The sequence below is a fragment of the Durio zibethinus genome, chromosome 21 (assembly GCF_047325235.1).
Source record: "Durio zibethinus cultivar Kanyao isolate XHJ-2024 chromosome 21, ASM4732523v1, whole genome shotgun sequence".
Lineage (NCBI taxonomy): Eukaryota > Viridiplantae > Streptophyta > Magnoliopsida > Malvales > Malvaceae > Durio > Durio zibethinus.
The window spans coordinates 11715800-11732715 of record NC_143182.1 but is presented as its reverse complement, the minus strand read 5'-3'; the positions used below and the strand labels follow the sequence as shown (position 1 = coordinate 11732715).

The 16916-nt window shown below is 34.0% G+C and overlaps 2 protein-coding genes and 1 pseudogene across 8 annotated transcripts; all 3 read right to left on the bottom strand.

Moving 5' to 3' along the window:
- Positions 1 to 374: 374 nt before the first annotated feature.
- LIN2 (Coproporphyrinogen III oxidase) lies at positions 375 to 5620 on the bottom strand. Its single transcript, XM_022903340.2, has 8 exons — positions 4858 to 5620; positions 4649 to 4724; positions 4046 to 4140; positions 3321 to 3404; positions 1275 to 1362; positions 1050 to 1174; positions 850 to 948; positions 375 to 718 (listed from the first exon to the last, which is right to left on the bottom strand). The coding sequence occupies exons 1-8, from the start codon at positions 5398 to 5400 to the stop codon at positions 650 to 652; spliced, it is 1179 nt and encodes a 392-aa protein (XP_022759075.2). The 5' UTR covers positions 5401 to 5620; the 3' UTR covers positions 375 to 649.
- A 1030-nt stretch (positions 5621 to 6650) lies between these two features.
- On the bottom strand, positions 6651 to 14279 carry LOC111305632 (methionine aminopeptidase 2B-like). Of its 7 annotated transcripts, none has more exons than XM_022903336.2 (13): positions 14240 to 14279; positions 13731 to 13795; positions 13366 to 13527; positions 11584 to 11620; positions 11386 to 11493; positions 10744 to 10843; positions 10464 to 10609; positions 10284 to 10375; positions 10055 to 10149; positions 9035 to 9131; positions 8102 to 8245; positions 7787 to 8004; positions 6651 to 6894 (listed from the first exon to the last, which is right to left on the bottom strand). In XM_022903336.2, the coding sequence occupies exons 3-13, from the start codon at positions 13514 to 13516 to the stop codon at positions 6784 to 6786; spliced, it is 1299 nt and encodes a 432-aa protein (XP_022759071.2). In that variant the 5' UTR covers positions 13517 to 13527; positions 13731 to 13795; positions 14240 to 14279; the 3' UTR covers positions 6651 to 6783. The 7 variants fall into 7 exon arrangements, with proteins under 7 accessions (XP_022759071.2, XP_022759070.2, XP_022759072.2 ...); XM_022903335.2 differs by having other exon boundaries at positions 14095 to 14263; XM_089751140.1 differs by lacking the exons at positions 6651 to 6894; positions 14240 to 14279 and adding exons at positions 7461 to 7677; positions 14095 to 14236.
- Positions 14280 to 14759: 480 nt separating this feature from the next.
- LOC111306510 (aspartic proteinase NANA, chloroplast pseudogene) lies at positions 14760 to 16916 on the bottom strand (annotated as a pseudogene).

Genomic DNA, 16916 nt, shown 5'->3' with positions numbered 1-16916 from the left:
GCCTTATTGTTGCATTGTGGTGCCAGCCCAAACTAACAGATTGACATGGAAACATCTGGAAATGTCTGCTTCAGATGATTGGCAATTCCAATATTGAAAATTGACGAGTGAAATTGCGCTGAAGCAGCAAGTAAGACAGCAGTGGGCTGCTAAAAGCAATTGGAAAACAAACAACGTTTTACCAGCCTTCTACCATGACTTTTTTTTTTTTTTAAATGATATTTTGACAGATAAAAGGCAAGTTCCCAAGACATCAAATGATAATAAAAAAGAAGAGTAAAAAAAAAAAAATGCTGCTCGTAGTTGCAGGGGAACAATTTTCTTCAACAGAATGCGCGTGAATAGAACTCCATAGTAACTTAAACACAGAGATCTTAACATATTCATAATATTATTAGAAATGTTGGCCTCTAAACAATGTGTATTACAGGAATAATTATAGAACCACTTTCACATGATTTACAGCTAGAGTCCCCTATCACCTTAATACGATCAAACCACAAATCTAACTTTCAACTTCTGCCGCAGGAAAACACTCCATAGAAAAAAAAAATCTGAAAAATATGGGAACCAGTGGGAAATTTCCAAACGATGCAAAGAAACTAAACCAGTAAGTATGAGATCCATCCCTCAGGGTTGATGCTAAGGATCAGATCCATTCCGTCGGATTGATGCAAGCATCTAATAATTTCCACTCTTCAGTTCCCTCTTCTGGTTTCTGTAAGAAAAAGGCCTCTCATTATCAGTTACAGTTACAGCTTTTTGATAACATATCTCAGTGAACATTTATACAGAATGAGTAAAACATTTTTACTCGGGGAAAAAGGGAAATAGGGCAAGAAAGCTTACATGATCATATTCCCATCGTGCAGATAAAGGGAGAGAAACAAGAATACTTTCAATTCGACCTCCTGTCTTCAGTCCAAATGTTGTACCTCGATCATAGACCTTTCATTAACAAATCAAATATAATTTAAAGGTCTGATTTAGGCTTGAGAGAAATCTAAGATGTAAAACATCTCTAGTTTCATTATAGCTCGATTCAATACCAAGTTGAATTCTACATAGCGGCCCCTTCGCAACTGTTGCCATGCCTTGTTGCTTTCATTGAATGGTGTATCCTTCCTTTTCTCTACAATGGGTATGTATGCAGGAACCACTGAATTTGCACACTCTGCAATCAATAGGGAATTGATACATTAGAAAAACTGAACCCGAAATGCTATTTGTAGGTTGGAAACACCAAAAGATTAATAGCAATCTTGAGGAATTACCAGTTGCAAATGAAAGAAGCATCTCTTGATCATAGTCATTTAGATCATCAAAAAATATTCCCCCAAGCCCTCGTCTCTCACCTCGATGCTGCACAGAGCATTAAAAGTAAACATAAAATTTAACAATTTAATCCATAAGTAAATGAAGAAAAAGTAAAATTATGAGAACAGTCAACAAGAGAAAATGATGATTTATAAATAAAGCTTTTAGAACATATATGATCACCTCGTAGGCTACTAATGTTACTAAAAACTACCAAGTTTCAACCCTGAATAACACCCCCTCTATCTTATTTTAGATGACTGTTTCAAAGGATGTGCACTTTCAGAAAGAGATATATCTGACTCCATATCCTTTTACATTGAATTTCAAAATATTATATAACACTAAATTTTACTGGTCTTTTTTGTTGTTATTATTAGACAAAAATATGAAAAATAAACAAATCTTGAATTCTTAAAATAATAAGTTTAATGGTCTTTTACTATCACTGAAAAATAAAAAAATCAAAAATAAAGAAATCAAAATCCTTAAATCACAGTAAACAATAGTAATTGTCAGATATCTAAAATAGGAAAATATCATCTGTAGTGGGACAGAAAAAGAATTCAAAAACATCATCTCAGTAAACATAAATTAACGTCAATCAAAATAAAATCAAGGCAAAATGTTTTAGTAAATCTTTTGAACAAATCCTGGAACATAAATTGTTGAGTTCAAACCTGGCAAGCACAACATTTTGGTATTATGCATGCATTTATAAGTTATAACTGCACTTTACTACTATTTACAAATTGCTAAAAGTAGGGCAGGCAAAATATAAATACTATTGATTTTTTAACAAATTCATAACATTATTAGCAACTGTTGGCCTCTAAACAATATGTGTATTACAGGAATAATTATCGAACCAAATTCACATGATTTACAACAAGAGTCCCCTACCACCTTAATATGACAACCACGAAGCTAACTTACAACTTCTGTTGCATGATAACACTCCCTTAAAAGAAGAAGAGAATACAAGGATAAAGAATAGGAAAAAACCTATTATGTCAATGAATAAGTTAGTACAAGCAGGCCAAAGGTGAATTTGTAAGCTGAATTGAGAGGTAATTCAAGTCTGTTAGAAGAATACACAAACTATACATCTATACCATTATTATATGGGTAGATGAGTACCCTAGAGTGCCACAAACCAGAATTCTCAATCGCTATTATATTTTGTTGTAGTCCATTAGTAAGGGTTTGTGGACAAAACCTAATATGCATCTATCATCCTGCAAAATGCTGACCTATAACCATCAATGTTGTCAAAAGGCAGAAGAATCACTCTAGTCCCTTACATTGCCTGAGGCACAAGGCACAAACGAAGCACTCACCCCAGTAAAGTAAGGCTCTAATTTATAAAAAGGTATTTACATATATAAGAAAAATCTATTTATTATATTTAATAAGTGTAAAATATATTATTTATAAATAAATTCCAGAGTTTGCTTCATTACATTACCTAACTTGTTCCAATAATATGCATCTCATAACTATCCTCCATTTCCATTTTCAACCAAACCTTGTGCATGAACTATAACCGCTATCATTCTTGTCAAGATAGGATGTATTAAATGTATACGTAATAAAATAAAACAAACTAAAGAACCAAATGAGACATTTAAGTCAACCAAGCTTGCAATGCACCATTCACCATAAAAAAAGTGTGCCTAGGTGCAAAAGGTGCGTCCCTAACCATGAATGCAAGGTGGCTTTTGTTCATTTGCACAGCACCTTAGCACTGAGGTGCATACCTTGATAATAGTGCTAACTATTACACCGATGAAGACCCCAAAACTCTTAATACTTTGCTTCCAACCCCAAATGTGCTTAAGTAATATCATAATAGAGCTAAAAAAAAAATAGTGATCACAACATCAATGCATTAACCGGCAAAGCCTCTTTTTTGTTAATTTAATGCTATACACATAAATTCTAAAACTCAGGGAAATAAATAAGAAACACATATAACATCCAAAACATAGGCAAGATCATACCTTAATATAGAAATAGTCATCACACCATTTTTTGAATCGAGGATAAAAGGATGGATCAAATTTGTCACAGGCGCTTTTTTGCATCTATAAAAGAAGGCCAATGCCGGCAACAGAACATTCAGCAAAAGATTTCATTTTTCAAATAATATTTCACAAGATAGAATCAATGTTCTGCACATATACACACATACATAGACACTATGTCATACACACACATACATACACACTTTGTCATACTCACACATACATACACAATATGTAATAGAATTTTGCAATTATCTTTAAGGCAGACATGTGCAATGCACTGGCAATAGAAACACTAGTCTCCAATTTATCTACCAATCAATACTAATATGTAAAAGGAACAGAGGTTACTGCTCTTAAAGGAGTTCATCCATGTGCTTTCCAGTAAATCATTATATAATATTTAGTAAGACGTCGAAATAAGAAGGTTATGCTCATATACTCAAATTTCTTAAAATTTCTTTTGATAAGATCAATATTTTACTTTCTCAAAGTGAAACTACCAATATTTGAACTCATTTAACTACTTAAGCTCCTTGGTTGTTTAATCATGCTAAACGCAAATGTATCAAGCTTTAGTGGAGGTAGAATAGAGAAATTTGCCACAAGACCAAGAAATGTAAATGATTTTTTCTTTTCTTTTCTTTTTTTTTTTTTCTAGAAACAACATTGTAAGAAAGAAGAAGAAAAATCCAACTTACTGAATGGAAGTGCTTGACATCCTCTTCAAAGATGTAAGCTGGAGTCAAATCAGTTCCACCACCAAACCACCATTGCCTAGGTGCTCCGGGAGCATCTGCACAATTGCAAGATGAGTCACAAACTAAACTTAAACCACTTTACTTACGTTAAAAGCGCAAAAAGGACTAATGCAATGCATAATCACAAAGTAGCCAGAACGCAACTGAGGGAAGGCAAGGCAAAGTGAAAAATTTTCATCAAGAAACTCTCTCTTCTGTTTGTGAAGTACAAGTACCAAAGCAAACACTAAACCCAAATATCTATTGCTACTGAATTGTCATTTGCCAACAAGAAGAAACGCATTATTTTCGCTTGATTATTATGCTGATGATAACTCATGTCTAGCTAATGGAAGCTATTGCTAGGAATCAGGAAACACCCCCAAGTTCTAATTAAGTACTATAATTTCACTTAAAAAAACTCGCAGAACTCATTATATAGACCCTCCAGATCATACTGTTGACAAATCAGGATACAGCATGTCCTTAACCTTCTAATTGCCATTTTAGCATGCAAGGTTCAAAAACTTGATAATAGTAATAATTTGGGGATAAATTAAGTACCTTTAGGAGCATCAGTTTCAAAATACCTATAATTAAAATGCAATGTAGGGGCAAAAGGATTCTTCGGATGCAAAACCTGCAAAAGAAAAAAAAAAAAAAAAAAAACCCAAGTGATAGTAATTATCAGCATTTTCTTCTATCAATGGAATTGAACCAAAATTTTAAAATAGAATTTAAAAAAAAAAAAAAACCGAAAAGTGTTTAGTTACCGAGCTGATCCCAGCGGCGAAAAAGGGAACGGGACCGAGCTTCTCATCAGTGGCAGAAGCCTTGGCAGCTCGATAGGCTTCAGGGGGCATAACTCCATAAACAACAGAGATATTAACACCAGCCTTTTCGAAAACGGCACCGTTTTGCAAGACTCTACTAATTCCCCCACCGCCTCCAGGCCTGGTCCAAGCGTCCTCCTTGAACTTCCCGGCTCCGTCGAGAGCCTCCAGTGCACCGCACACGCTTTCCTGCACGTCCATTATCATGCGCTGGAAACGCGACCTGACCGAGCCGTCATCTTGGCCGTCAGTTTCACGAAGGAAAGTGTGGGGGCGCTCGGAGATTATAGTTTCTTTCTGGATGGAAACGGCGGAGGTTGTCATGAGTTTGCGAATTGAGTGATTGGGATAAGGCCTGGTGGGATTGAGGGTAGGGGAAGAGCAGAAGCCAAATAGGGGTTTGTTGGAAAAAGAGTAAGAAAAAAGCGGGAAGAAAGAAAGAGAAGACGTAGAAACAGAGAGAATGGCTGTTGGTAGTGGCATTGCAAAATTTTGGTACCGATGATTTTGCAGAAACGTAGACACAATTGAAGTCTGAGGTTTGGTGTAATGACTTTTAAATATAAAGAGTGTGGAAGAAGGGATGATTTGGAAAGAGTTGAAAGTTGAAGAACGAATGAATGATGTGATAAGGTAAGGGTCGGCCCACGGTGTCAGGAGTTTTGGTTGGTTTAGCCGTTGGTTTTGAGATTTTCTCTGGAGATTACTACTCTTTACTCAAGCCCCCAAAATCACACTTATAGGCTAACCTTTTTTTTTTTATTATTATTGTTCTAGTTGGCCTCTGATTGTGAAGATTTAAGAGTGAAGACTCGAGGAAGGAAGGAAGGTAAAAAATGAACAACAATCCATTGCTTACCCAAACCACCCAAAAAAAATCCATTGGATGGATTTTGAGGGTTTGGGATTTGGGTCAACGTATTAGTGGTCTAATATTTACTTATAATTGTAAACTTTAAATTGTATAATTTATAGTTGTATTAGATGTAATAATTTTAAATATAATATAAAATAAATATCATTTAAAATTTTTAAAAAATTGCAAGTGTTTAACAAATATATATATATACACATTTTATATTTGATATGTGAATTATAATACAATAGTTTTTATATTTTATATGAATTAAATATGAAATAAATAAATATAAATATACAAATTATCATATTTAAATTATATATAACTTTGATTCAATGATTTTATTTTTCTTTTATCTCCCAATATAAAAAGACAAAAATGGAGTACAATAATTAGATCTTTGCTTTAAGAAGCGAGAAAAAATGCACGTATAGATCCAAACGCTTTATGTTCAAATTCTACACGAATTATTTATATATGTAATATTAATAGAGCATTTATTTTTCGATTAAAATAAGAAATGAGTCAATCCTAACAATTTTGGGCAAGTGACCGACCCATAAAAAGAGGAGTTCCTTTTTTCAGCCATAAAGGAAATGAGAGGCTGCAAACTTAGAACACCATTGTGGAGTAGAAATCTTTGTTTTTTTGGCACATAGAAATACATTTTTTTTTTGTAAGGCACATAGAAATCTTCATTTGAGCTCAAAAGGAAAATCAACTCCATCCACCAGACCTTTCGTTTGAATATTATGGGGTTTTGGGTTAAAAGAGAACGTTCTTGAGGGTTGATTTCGGAGCACCCTGTAATGAAAGATACGTTTTATGACTGAATTGCTTTTAAGTTGATGACATTCACTATTATGGGGCTTCCTTAAGATAAAACACAGTACAGTGCTAAAATCACAATATAGAGTAGAACAGTTAAAGTTTGGACTAACTCATGCGCAACAGAAAGAAATATTAAATAGAAGATGATTACTGAACAAAACTTTATGCTATTGCCCTTAATAGTCATCACCTCTAGATATAACTTCTTTGCAGGTTGGCCGCAGTAAGATGGTATGTTCAAACTGAGACACATAGCTGCCCTTAACATCGCACAGAGGAGGATACGGCTGCAAGAATATACAAAAAATGTTGTTAATTAGTCTCACTTGCATTGCAGAAAAAGATCATAAAACCACAACAACAATACATATGTTTAAGCATATAAAGATTGGTTTTTTAGCACTTTGTGATCAATAGTTTTGTTTCTGTTCTGCAATGGTACAAACCAACTCAACATTGATCTCCAATTTGAACCTACTTTATATAGAATCATGAACCAGCAAAGCACGATATAATTCAAAAACTAATCAGCACACAAGTTAACCTTCAGACCTCAGACCTGCTCATAAAGCAGGTTTAGGAATTTCCAGAAGATCAAAATTATAGTTAAAAAATGATAGAAAGGAATAATCATAGATATCCTCATAGAAAAAAAAAAAAAAGATAGTGTCTTTTTGGAATAGACACATATAAGAGCATGTGCTACCGGAACCAACATCATATAGTGGACTGATTTGTTTAAGGCAATCTGTCCAAATGTTCACCACAAACCAATGATTATTAGTTTAATTGAAAACAGCAAGAAGGCCAAGTCAACTGTTGCTTGTTTAACACCTCATCCACTCTCATTACAGATTTTAAGTTATTTGTTTTCATGTCACCAAAAAGTGTCCTTAATTATTCTGAAACACATTGATATCTATATAGGTGGATGCAAATCACTACTACAAAGCAAAATGATAGTAGACACCATATAAATATCCAGTCCGCCTAGCCCAGATTATACCAGAAAGCCTTGGAATCTTGAAATCGAAGTAGGGCAGAAACCTATTCAGAAATTGGATAATGGCCTATTGTGTAGCATGGAAGGCTATCAGAAAGTTTCCAATATGGACATGAAACAAAGTGCAAAACCAAAATTTTGAAAAAGACAATTGAAGACCAATAGCAAGAAGATACCTGAACAATGCCAGCATCACATAAATTCTTTAGTGCCAACAGATATTTGGTCTCTCCCAAGCGATCTAAATACCGCCTACAGAAAGCCAATGTAGAAAAGTTCTTGTTTATTGTGGCTAGCAGCTGCTTAGCTCTAGGCAACCTCAGTGGAATGTGTCCCACATCAAAATTTTTCATATAATGACTGCACTCTAGATCTTCTCTGACATACCCTTTCCCTGTACAATGAACGACTGGTTAGATCAATGTCCATAATACACAAACTACCATCTATTATGCATAGGATTCAGTTCCTTATCAGATGAGAAATTTTACCTGTAGAAGCAAAGGTTTCAATGGCAAAAAATTCACCCTCTTCCATTTTTGTTTGCTCCCCTCCTTTCACAATAGGAACTGATTTTCCAGCATGTATCTGATAGGGCCCAATGCTGTGTCCATTCAAGTTTCGTATACTTTTCACTGCCAAAGACATATTCAAATCCCTAACAAAAAGTTCATAAAAGACATATACAAAAGACATGTTGATGTAGAACAAATAACTCAAGAAGATTTCACGAGTGAAAGTCTCACAAAATCCTTAACAATTCAAAATCTCAAAAATACAAGAATCTCAATATCTCAAAATAGATGACAACCAAAAGTTGCCAAAATTATAACAATAAAGTAATTTACACTAAAACCTAAAACCCTAATAGAATGTAATATTTGAAAACAACTCAACATACTAAATAGTGTTTAACTAAACGTTGCTCTCCAAAGAAGAGGAAGGTTCAAAATAAATGCTGTTATTTGCAACTGGGAATCTAAAATGAGAAAAGCTTGTACCGTATCAAAATCATGCCAACCAAATGAAATTAATAGTTGTAGTTAATGTCCACCGTATAGATACTCATTAGGGTTTTTGATGTCATGTAAATGCAAAACCACCAAAATATTATTTTAATTTTACTCAAAAGGTTGTGTATCTAAGGAAACTACAATTACCACAAATTTCATCTTGCAGACATTTGCTTTGATGAGTAACAAATAGATGCCCACTTATTGACATTGACAGTTGTACTTAATGACGAATATTAATTAACCAAAAACTAATTCGGCAGTTGTGATGAAACAAACTCATATTCTATGAACAAGGATAAACTATCTTAATGGTCAATTATCACAAGCACAAGAAGGAAAGATCAGTAGCAGCAATTTTTCCATAATAAATCTTATTTAGATATACATATCTTCTCCTGAATTTCTTACCTTGAAACACCTTCCCATTTATTTCAACCTCATATGATTCCATCACCTCTTGAATTGCAGCACCAACATCACAAAGACGGACATCAATACCAGCTTCCTGAACAATTAAATGAACATCAGAGATATGATCTCTTTAGTAAATATTTCAGTGAAACTAGTGAATCCAATTTTACAGAAAAGAACCTCAATGGTTGTAAGACTCCAAACATATTTCCATGATTACATAAATACATCATAACAAATTCAACAGGAACAAAAGCAGATAATAGTTTAAATGTGGAATCATCAAAAGAATAAGCATAGAACAAGTTTGTTTTGGGCTTGATGGACTCGGAGGGAAGAAAGATTTGTGAGGGCAAAAAAAGGCACATTAGAGCTGGCTGTCTTACACTAATACAAGAAAGAGAAGGAAAGCAAGCACTAAGAATAGCAAGAACATCCTTTCATCTACAGTTTAGATTTGCATATTTTTCCGTTCATATTTGAGTGAACGATTTCAGTGCACCTTCAACCTTGTCCTTGCAATTTTAAGTCCCCCTTGGATTTCTTTATAACCATATCAGACAAAAGTGCCCTAGCTTTTTCTTAAGCCTTTTCCTTTCTTACTGGTTTTCTCCTCTCAAACATGCTTAGCTAACAGAAAAAGCATCCAGAACAACACCAAAGTACATTTATATAAAGATTGCATGAAGAAAAATGATTTCAGAGTGCCAAATTTTTTATCGAAAAGAATGACAATGGTAAGTTATTTTCATTTGTAGATATGACCTATCTTACAAGGCAGCAGGATTGCTTAAGATAGCTAGATTTTGGGGAGTCAAGAATTGAATAACCGAGACTTAGAAAAGATAAAGATTTGACAGCCAAAAAATGGCTTAAATTTTCTTTTTATCCATCAACACAACATTAAAAAAATGTTCAAGAATAACCCTACTAAGGGAAACATAGATATACAAGAAAGTCAAAAAACAAGAGCAAAGCCATTCTCTCATGAATATGCATATTTAATGGATCCAATACCTTGATGCCTGTATTGGTTGCTTCACGAGAAGCTTCAAGAAGCGGATCATACATAGGATTAAATGCCACTGTAAAGGCACAATCAACTATATATCCTGCAAATCCAACAACTCATGTTTGAAAACAACTCCAGCTCAAAAGTAACATGATAAACCAGAATGAAATTATACAGCTATAAAGCAAAAAGAGCAGACCAAGAAAATACAAGATGAAGCAACTATGGCATTACCATCAATATGAGTTCCAAAATCCAACTTCATCACATCATCATACTGAAGCACAGTCTTATCTCCAGAATTGGGAGTCCAGTGAGCAGCAACCCTGACAGGGGAAAGACACAAGTACAGACACAACCAATTACAGGTAAATGTGAAAAGTAGACTCATCACATGTCAAACATAAAGCTAACCAGTTCAAAGAGCATCCAGTAGGAAATGCGATCCCAGCTTGTAAACCATTCTCTGCTATTAGCTTGCGAACTGTGTTCTCCAAGGTCTCACACAGGTCAGTCATTAACATTCCAGGTTTCAAGATGCTTTTGATATATTTTCGAACCTAAGAATGAGTAATAAATGCTAATGATGACCAAAAACCAATAGCAAAAGTCCCAAAGCCAAACTTGCACATATCAAATAATATTTACATCATACCAAGCACCGATTTATGTAGATATAAGACAAAATACAAACCTGACGATGAACTTCAGCTGCTTGGCGGACTGCATTATATTTTGGCTTTTCAAGGCGCTCCAATTCTCTCTTCTCCTCAGAGGTAGTCCTCCACAAATTACTATGAAGCAATAAAAGCAATAAAAGTTCAAGCTTTACACAGACAAATATAAACAGATGCAACCAATAATAGCATGAATCTGGATTGGCAAACATAAACTGAAAATGTAAACAAACTATGTCGCATAAAACAGGGAAATAACTTAACACTATATTAATGTGCTATTTATATTCTAAAGGAAGAAAAAATCTTCTCCATACCTTTCTGCAATCAATCAAGTTATTCCTTACACTCTAATATCGAAACATAGTTTCATCTCATTTAAAATATACTGTAACATTTTTACTTTCTCAGCTTAAGACAACTTAAAGATTTGCCATTTATATATATATATATGAAACTACAACAAGGAACAATCAACAAAGACAAAGGAAGATATGTTTGACCTCCTAGGAAGTCCTTGTGTTGCAAGCCAACCTTTGTATTTTATTGTAATTTTAAAACAAAAAGGACATGGATTGAAGAGATTGCTTCAGCTTTAGGAATTAAATATAAAGTTTACTCGCTTTAAAAGATAGTTTCAAGAAAATGGAATGACTCACTCATCTTTGTACTGTTGAATTTCACCCTCAGGAAACTCCCTAGAAGGGAAAAGATCAACAACAGGAATAGAAGGAGGATCAGTCTGCTTCAGTGGCTCCTTCTTTTTCCTGTGGGTTACAGAACATAATATCATCAAACTCTCAACCGAACATCTACAATAAGGAAATAACTTACAAAAGCTAGAAACAGGTCCTCACTTGCTTTTATTTTTCTTCTTTTTCTTCTTTGCAACTTCTGCTAGGAAACAGTTTTAAAATGCAGAGATGTACACATATTAGCAAAAAAAAAAAAAAATGCACTCGTATTTTATAGAAGAAAATAGTTAAACCACCTACACAATATAGAATTTATATTAGAAAAGAATCATAATTAAGCTTGCTTAAAACTCAAAACTACAATAAGGAAAATACATTGAAATATGAAGCTCGGAGAGAAGCACTATCATCTTATTGGAAAAATTACATCTTTAAGAAAAAATTAAATGGATCGGGAATTGGAGGTGGGAGAGAGATAGAATCACAATCACAATTTAGGCATCTATCGATATCAGTCATATGATAGATGATTTGTGTCAATCTTACAAAATATAAAATAACTTCTATATGTCTCTTAGGTGAGCCAAATATAGACTACATTTAGAAGAGTAGTTCCTACACCATGAACCCATGTGGCCAACATTTGTCCAAATCCAATCCTCTTTCAAACCTACACTCCCCATAAAAAAAAAAAAAAGTAAAAAGAAGCTTCCCCCACTCTTCTTATCCCACTTATCTGTAGGTTGTAAGAATGATAATGTAAATTGCAGAAATGCTTTGTATTAGATTATGATAAGCTCACAAAAGAGATTATACTGATGATCTGTTAACAAGATGACACATGACAACTAGGAGTTTTGGAAGAATACACAAAAGAATCGCATTCACAAAGAAAATGAGGGTGTCATACTTAATTACCACAAACAAAAAGGATCTTAGGCTTTTAGCACAATTAGAAATGCCAATTGGCACACTAATGTAATTCTCAAAAGTTAAAATACATGATATAAAAGGAGAAAGTTGAACATTAACTATTAAGGGGAGCAAACAAAGTAAAAAGGCAAAAATAACTATCCACCAAGACAAAGAGAAGTAAAAGCATAATTACACGAAATATAAAACAATCCAACACTAGTAGGAAACTTAAAAACTACTTAGAATTCATCCAAAATCACTGTAGTCAAAAGTGATAAGCTCCTTGCAGGAGCTAGGAACCAGAGGTGGCAATAGAGTGTTAGTTAGGTTGGGTTGTTTTGTGTTTGGATCAAATTGATGTTTTAATTTTATATTCATTATCGTGTTTGTATCATTCCAGGTTCAATTTTGGTCCCTTCATTTAAATTTAGGTCAACTCAGGTTGGGTTTGGGATGGGTTGTGTCGGTTATCTAGGTTTAGATCAACTTTTGCCAAATTTTTGTAGTGTAAACAAATAATGATCATGTTCAGGTTTGCTATGTTTCTAGTTAGGATGAGATTCAGGCGATTGACTTGTCCTCTAATTTGAAGTCTAATGGACTAGGTTCAAGTCAGTCAAAAATATTCAGAAAGGTTTTGCCACCTCTACAAGGAACCCCATAATGCTTGAAGTTTAAAGCACTCAGCCTAGAATTGTGACACGATAATGTAAATAAATTGTATATAATACATACGGAAAAGGTACTTACACCAGATAAAATTTTAAAAAATGCACTTCTAGGTGTCTTTGGCATCACTGCCAATTTAATTCTTCAAAATTAAATTGTTTTGTTTTCAATTTGTTAAAATTCAAAGCATGTTTGGTTATTACAGATTTGTTGAAAACTTGTAGGGATCTCAACCCTTTAAGATACGAGGGCAGCATTTACTGAATATGTAAAATACATTAATGATCGAGACAAGCAGAAGTATGCATAAAATAAGTACACCTAAATAATTAGCCAATAACAAGTCAACAAAATCATCACCTGTCTCCTCGTCTTCATCTTTTTGAGCAGATGAAGAATTCTCAGAGACATCATCGTTGCCATTTGAAATCTCTAATTTCTCAATGCCATTCAAAGTCTCTAACTCCTCCTCTCCCACAGGAACTTCATTATTCACGATTTCAGTTGCCATCACTGAACGCCCTGTTTGCACAAAACTCATCAACACAAAATCAAGATTGTTCAAGTAGTATAAGGATCAGCCAAATTTCCAATCGAAGCACGATATTCACAATTGAACAACAACCCAATGCTTATAGATCAATAAGCTGTATAAGTCTCCATTCACAGCGTATATATCTCTATTTTTCACAACCAGTAGCCAAAAAAAAAAAAAAAAAGGATACCTATGTCACTTGCGCCAGGATATTTCAAGAAATCAGCTCATACTACGAAGCGGGGACAATCGACGCTGTCTTGTATACAGGTGTCGTATCCGCATTGGATATAGAAACCCCGAGATACGTATCCGACACAGTTAGATAAAGTAAAAAAAAAACTTAAAAAAAGAATTCAGACATGGTATTGCACAGGAGATAAAGAATAAAGCCACCATCGAAAAAAAATTGTAAACCCACTTTTAATTCTATCAATTGAAACAATTTACAGGTTTATTATAACAGAAGAGTAGAAGTTGAAGAAAGAAATCAAACAAAGAAAAGGAATTAGATTATGTAAAGCGATTTAGAGATAACAGGGAGAGATGATTACCGAGTTATTTAGATTGGGAAAAACAAAGCAAAGCCTCTGTAATTAATCCCTTTTTTATTATATAAAGAGAGAGAAGCGGAAGAAAAATCCTCTTCAGCAAATGTAAAACTTAAAAGCGAACAAGAACCAAGGTTAAGTTCCTTACTTGCAGGCTGTTGCGCTTACTTTTGCTCTCCTTGCTTTTGAAGTCAAGTCTTTGTATCTTTTCTTGTGGGTTGGGTCATCAGGCAAAATAATATAGGAAGCCCATTTCTTTTACTTTTCTGGGCCTTTATGTTAGTCAGACCCAATTATATGGAGTAGTCAGCTTCAAAAGGATGTTAAAATATTATCAAACATTTCAATAATATTTTAAATAAAGGATGCTAAAATATTATCACATATTTCATTAATATTTTAAATATATTTTAATGGAATATGTTACAATTCTCTACTTTCATCGATGGAGATTTTAAATTATTTTTACCAGTGAATGAATAATTTTTTATAATGGGAATATTTGGACTCCCTTTTCAATCTCGAGAAACTAGCTAGCACAACATCCCACCGCCATAACTTCATTTAAATCATAAATTCCCAAGTCAAGAACTGAAGCCCATACATGCACTAATGTAGTACATTCCCAAACTCGATCTTGTCACTAGGTCATGACCTGTGTGGCCGGATACATGTACGATACATGATTAAAGATTTTAAGTTATAACATGTATAAGTTCACACTTTATTAATATGATTTGATGAGAAGTATAATGATAATAATTAGTAAGCTCGTACAAAATCAAGGAACAAAGTAAAAAAAAAAAAAAAGATAGGGAATAATTGAATTATATAAACCCATGGTAAGCATTTTGATTTTAATGAATAATATACATACATACATGATAATGATACACCGGAGAGTTGCTGACATGACTTCCAAATAGAGTGCCCCAACCCTAGGATAATTGGATGATTGCCTTTTGATCAATCAAATGCACAACTAGAAGGAACAAAATTACAAAACCCAACTTACTATTTAAAAGATCAAATTCCCATAAATGATTTTGCTGCAAAATATTACCAATCACATTAATTCCAGGCCAAGCCGTCGGGGCAAAGCCCAGGCACTTCACCCCTTCTTCAGCATCGATCACATAGCTTTTCACTGGGGGCACCATCTTAGCTCCATCAGCAAAATGGATTGCAAGTTTTGGCATGAACGACTCGTCAAACCCTGCAGCACTGAAACAATAACCAGGCCCCAAGTTCAAGGGCAGTTTCTTGAATTTGCTTAAAGGAGGCTGGAAAGCAGCAATGACTTGATCAAAGACAGGTTTCACAAGGTATGTTAAGCTTGAACCTGAGTCCATAATAACCCCACCATCGCCCTTAACATCCCATACATTCGATGAGATATCCAGCATTTGACCATTTATTGAGATACCAGAAACATTTACAGCATAATATGGATTTACTATTCCAAGGATTAACTGTGTGTATTGCATGTTTGGCAGTGGAGTATCAGAAACTTTACCAAAGACAAGAAAGTTAACAAGATCACTTGGGCTCAAATGATCAACCAAGCAGTATGAAAACTTGTCCCCAAACTTCCTAGCTGCTTTCACTGCAAAAGAATGCTGGTCAAAACCTAAACCCAGTACTCCGTCTATGTCATGGAAGTTTCCCCGTATTGTCCCGCTACACCCGACCATTACCTCCGTCACTTTTATCTTTTGGCCACCGCTGAGGCTGACTTTAACCGTATCATTGCCAAAGATTCCGACGACTCTTGTGCCATCTGAGTATCTAAGAATAAGCGTAAGGTGACGCCAGTAAACCTATTAATTATTATATTTGTATTGTGTTTATTTCATGCAATATATATGTAAAATATAAAAATTAGTGAAATTTATATACAATTTTTGTTAAATTTTAAATCATATAGTTTCATAATTTTTTTAATATTAATTTTGTAGTATATTATTATTTTGTATTTAAAATTATCAAATTTAAATATTGATAGAGTTAACAATTTTTTTAATGTGCAATGGTATAGACAAGTAATTTTGATGACAAAGAAAGATTTATTTTGTCTTACATAATATATATGTATATATATTAATCGTTACATTTACACCAAATAAACGTGACAGAATAAAAAACCCATTTCAAATTAATCTTGTCTTATAAATCAAATATATAGTAAGTATAAGACAATATAAGAAAAATCATATGATTGTGTCAACTGTTATTTATCTTTTTTAATTCTGTCTTCATCCTATACCTTCAAAAATCAGAATGTCAATGGATTAAATGAAATTAGAAAGAAATGCAAAAGGGAAATGAAATGATATATCAAACAAATCATTAATTGGTAGTATTTTGAATGGATTATTATGCAGGGGGGTTAATGTTGGAGAGAATATCAGCTAAAAAGAAAGGAATTAAAGGTGATTTAATTAGATCTACCTGTAATCATAGGAACAAGGAGCATCTGGCATAGGACAACGGGACAAAGAGAAAGATTCAGAGAGATCAATCTTGCAAACGTCGGAGGAGCATGGAATTGGCTTAAAGGTACGTGATTTGTTAGCGTAAAATATCCTCTCATGAAGCATGGCCCTGTCCCTGGAACAATTTTTGCACTTGTATTTGCATTTCATCCAGGTAAGACTGCTCCCTGTATCCACTACCATAATAAACTTCTTTTGAGGGCTCCCCACCCTGAACGAAACGAAGTATTGCCCTGTCCCTATATCAGCAGCCGATCGCATTGGGAGCTCCACCAAATTGATTTTCTGTAACACCTTCACCTCGGAATTCTTCCTTCTTGGGGCTAGCAT